Source organism: Lactuca virosa, chromosome 4 (genome assembly GCF_052849685.1).
Source record: "Lactuca virosa cultivar CGN04683 chromosome 4, Lactuca_virosa_CGN04683_v6, whole genome shotgun sequence".
Classification (NCBI taxonomy): Eukaryota; Viridiplantae; Streptophyta; class Magnoliopsida; order Asterales; family Asteraceae; genus Lactuca; species Lactuca virosa.
Genome location: NC_136429.1, coordinates 452,260,831 through 452,265,551, shown reverse-complemented (window position 1 = coordinate 452,265,551; position 4,721 = coordinate 452,260,831). Strand labels below are relative to the sequence as shown.

General features: G+C 36.3%; 1 protein-coding gene across 1 annotated transcript; it reads left to right on the top strand.

Moving 5' to 3' along the window:
• The first annotated feature begins 1,835 nt into the window (after positions 1 to 1,835).
• LOC145106745 (uncharacterized) lies at positions 1,836 to 3,586 on the top strand. The gene is made up of 4 exons (XM_079043677.1): positions 1,836 to 2,333; positions 2,411 to 2,533; positions 2,661 to 2,881; positions 3,103 to 3,586. Exons 1-4 carry the CDS (start codon positions 1,836 to 1,838, stop codon positions 3,584 to 3,586), a joined length of 1,326 nt encoding a protein of 441 aa, XP_078899803.1.
• Positions 3,587 to 4,721: the final 1,135 nt, after the last annotated feature.

The following is a 4,721-nucleotide window of genomic DNA, read 5'->3' as shown; positions in this document are numbered from 1 at the left end:
CAGAGCCCGGTTTCTCAATAAAACTCCCGGTTTTATTAGAAACGATCGTTTTAGGAAACGAAGTGCTGCCCGATTATCATTAACTCAAGTGAGTGTGTAGTTACTTTCACCTTACACATAGATATGAAGTATTTTATATAAAATACGTGCTGTGTGAATATATATTGTTTGTTTATTTGAGATGGATGTTGAAGGAATGATTTATACAGGTTTTTAAATAATTTAAACTGTATATGTATTTTTATCTACAAAAATGTTGGGTAAAACATGGGTAGATGAAATAGTGGGTGTGTGATGAAAGATGAGTTGGATAAATGAGATGATCAGTGATATAGATCATGATTTGAGGGTAAGTGGTGAATTATGAGAGAATCACTTACCCAAACGTTGGCCCCCGTCATTCAACAGAGTATGGATGACAACCATGGACTATTCTAGATGATCTGTGGAACATTAGTAGGCTCGCAACCTGTAAGTGTGTGAACTATATGTTCATCAGTTGTACTCTAAAAACCCATTGACATGTATTGCAGGGGGGATTCCAGTGAATAATATTGTCGATAAATAATAGCTATGGACTTAGCACATGTTGTATAAACCCTGGCAGCTATGGACTTAGTGCATGTTGTATAAACCCCGACGACGATGTGACTTCGTGCCTATTCCTTAGGATGAATCCTTAGGAATGAGTGATAGTTGATTCTTAGGGTAAATCCTTAAGAAATAAATAAGATAATGGGGTTGGGGTAATTTGGTTGATTGTTTGATGTTTAAGCATAATAAATTTATTTATTGTGGGTTGAAAATTCTATATGCTCACCAGGCTCTCAAGCCTGACCCACTCAGCTTTTTATATTACAGGTAGTGGACCCCGAGCATAGTCGGATGATGATGATGAGTGATTTTTGGATTATAGGCCAGTAGTTGTAAATAACTGTTGTAAGGCTTATAATGTCTTGTTTATGCTTTTGATCTGTATCGGAACATGACATCCCGAGGTTTTGAGATGAAATGAAAATATATATTTCTTAAAGAAAGGTTTTGATAAATTTTTATCATGTTTTGTTTTGGGAACAAATTCCGCAACATCTTTTAAAAAGGATTACTCTGATTTTATTTTAAAAAAACATAAAATAAATCGGTCTTTTCTGACCGATAAATTAGGGGATGTCACAGTATGCTGATGGTTGTGTCGTGGATGTATACATGGATCATCTAGGTGTGAATGTTCAACAGTGGATTATTGATGAGCAACTTGATGAGAGCGTTGTGGAAGACAATCATTATGATGGATTTTTGCAGAATGACCCGGATGAACTGCAAGGTAATATACACGATGACCTTGAGCACGTAGATTGCAATCCAATGAATAAGACCATTAACGATGAGTTTTTGAGCAAGCTATGCCCAAAAGTGCAGTCAACTCCAAACAGTCCACCTCATGAGGATCCATATCTTCAAATGGAAGACAATGAGGTAAATATTGAAGAGGTTACTGCATACAATGAAAATGTGTATTGGAAAAAACAAAATCCTGTGTTAGGAATGCGATTTCATAGTCCAAAACAGTTAAAGCATATGTTATGTAATTATGCTGTTGCTAATGGGTATCAGTTGTGCTACAAAAAAATGACAGTAGAAGACTTTTAGTTAAATGTTGTTCTGGGCAGTGTAAGTTTAGGCTATGGGCTTCATGGATGAGTGAAGAAAACTCTTTCCAGATTAAGTCCCTTATAGATGAGCATAATTGTGCTAGAAATTTCAAACTTGGATCAATTGTTAGCTATGCTTGGATTGGTAGCCATTTTACAACTGAGTTCTTACAAAAACAGAAAATGAGTGTTAGGATGCTTAGGGAAGAGGTGAAACAGGCTTTTGGTATAAATGTAAGTATGGGTCAGTGCAGGAGAGCAAAAAAGCATGCTATTGAGCTAAGTGAAGGCACATTGGTTGAGCACTATTCAAAGCTTTGGTCATATGGTGTGGAGATAAGATCAAACCTAGGATCAACTGTGAAAATGGATGTCAATACTATGCAAGATGGGAAAAATTATTTTAGTAAGTTTTATGTGTGTTTTGAGGGACTAAAGCAAGTGTGGAGGGGCAGTTGCAGAAGAGTAATTAACCTGGATGGTTTTTTCCTTAAGGAGATATGTACTGGAGGGTTAATAACTGCAGTTGGAAGGGATGCTAATAATCATATATTTCCAATTGCATGGGCAGTTGTGTGTGTTGAAAACAAAGAGAATTGGAAATGGTTTTTGGAGAATTTAAAAGATGACTTAGGAATGGACAATGGTTTTGCAATTGCATTGATGTCAGATCAGCATAAGGTATGTTTCTTAGTTGTATTTTATTTATTAATGAAAATTGCCTATACTATTTTACCAATTCAATTCTTAATGTGAAGGGACTATTGGAAGTTGTGAAGGAGATTTTGCCTAGTGTTGAACACAGACAGTGTGCAAGGCATGTTGTTGCCAACTTTAGGAAAAGATTCCCCGGAGTAATGTATGAGAAGATGTTTTGGAAGGCATGCAAGGCATCTACTGAGCCTTTACACAATGCAACAATGAAGGAAATACAACTTCTCAATCCTTCAGCCTTTGAGTATCTAACAGCAAAGAACCCACAATCATGGTGTAGAGCTTTTTTTTCAGGAGGGCAAGATGTGTGATGTTGTAGAGAATGGGTTGTCAGAGAGCTTTAACAATGTCATAAGAGATGCAAGGAAGAAACCAATCATCACAATGCTTGAAGAGATTAGATTGTATGTTATGGAAAGGCAGTTTCATTTGAGCATGAAAGGCAGTTCATGGCCAGATTTTGAACCATGTCCAACAATTAAATCCTTACTGAATCAATTGAAAAAAGCTCAAAGGTAATCTTAGTTTGCGTTTGTTAACATCATAGAGAATACTAAACTTAGACTAACTTTTAGACAATGTTATTAGATATTGGTAGGTTTTACCAACTGGTTTGAACCAATTTGAGACAAGAAACTTAGCAGTCTTATGTCGTTGACTTAGACAAGAAGACATGCTCTTGTAGAGTTTGGCAACTAAATGGGTATGGGTGTGTGCACTCAGTTGCAACTATTAGTTACCTAAACAGAGATGCCGGAAGTTATGTGGATCCCATGTTCTTTGGAGCTTTTTATAGAAACACTTACAAGTATCCACTGAGAGGGATGAATGGCAGCAATATGTGGCCAAGTACCGATTTCATACCACCACTTCCACCTTTGAAAAGGAAAATGACAGGCAGGCCTAAAGTCAATAGAAGGAAGGACCCAGGAGAAAAGACTACTAGACACACTGTGTCAAAGGTTGGGAAGAAAATTCTATGTAGTGTGTGTAAACAAGTTGGTCACAACAAGGCTACATGTCCTAAAGTTGAGAAGCCCAAAAAACTCAAGGTGAAGAGAAAGAGATCAACTACTAAAGGTGGTAATGAAGAGGAAGGAAGTGGTTCAAAAACAATTGTTGCACGTAAACGGAAGCAATCTCAAGGTGGTAATGAAGAGGAAGGAAGTGGTTCAAAAACAACAGTTGCACGTAAACGAAAGCAATCGGAAGGATTATAAAGAAAAAATTGACAAAAAGGGTTGAAGGGAAAAATGGAGAAGGAAATTCAGGTGACAATCCAATGAATATTGAATAGACATAACTGCTATTTGGTAGTGTGTTAAGACTAGGTTGGTTGTTTGATGTGTTATTTAAGTTTGTTTCATGTAGTACTATGTTGGTGAAGTGAAAGACTATGTGTGGTCCCATACGTTTATTGTTATTTGCATGTTTGAATGTAATGCACAATCATGGGTGTAAGTGTTTTATGTTGTGTGTTTCGTAGTAGTATTTTGTGGTATGTGTTTGTTGAATGTTATTTTATGTACACTAGTAACACAAACAAAACGATGACACACAATAGCAGGGCACTTTCATTTATTTAATAGGAAAGGGATTACAAATCCATTACATACCCATTACAAATACATTGGTAAACATGAAAGGAAACCATAATCTCATTGCACATCCATTACAACTTGTAGACTAATACCACAAACAAAACAGCCCAACTTAGAAATAACCATAACTTCATCTTTCTAACATCATATTGAAGCTTCTTATTTGCCCAAACCAATTTTGTAACCAAAGTAGTGTCACCAGTCGTGTTCGTACTCTCCACTTCATCTGCCCAACATATGAAGCCATCACACGGCCCCTACAATGGAAGTTATTATTTGTTATGGATTAAGTTACCAAACCCAGGAACAAATTATCAAAATTTAGGTCAACAGTTAACAAATATGCAATTTACATTTACCTTTTTGGGACAAGCATAAAAGAGTCGGCCAGGGTTGTATTTAGTAGTTGACGTTCGTAACATTACTTCACATCCACACGAGCATTCAACTGATTTCATCAAACCCTTCATTTCAGTGAGGTCACTTGAACGGTAAGAAGAATAGGAGAGCAAAAGAAAGCTTATTAAGTCCACATATGTGTCTGAAACATGAGTATATGTAAGGGTAAATTGTGAAATGATGAAATTACCCTCTTTCACACTAATTAATTGTAATTTCCATTAACTACTATTTTTCCATTAAATAAACCCGGTTACAAAGTTACTTTATACAGAATTGTCTGTGCTTAGACAGGTCTTCAATCACCTTCGCCAAAACAAACACATAAACCCTAATACAAAGCATTATACTACCA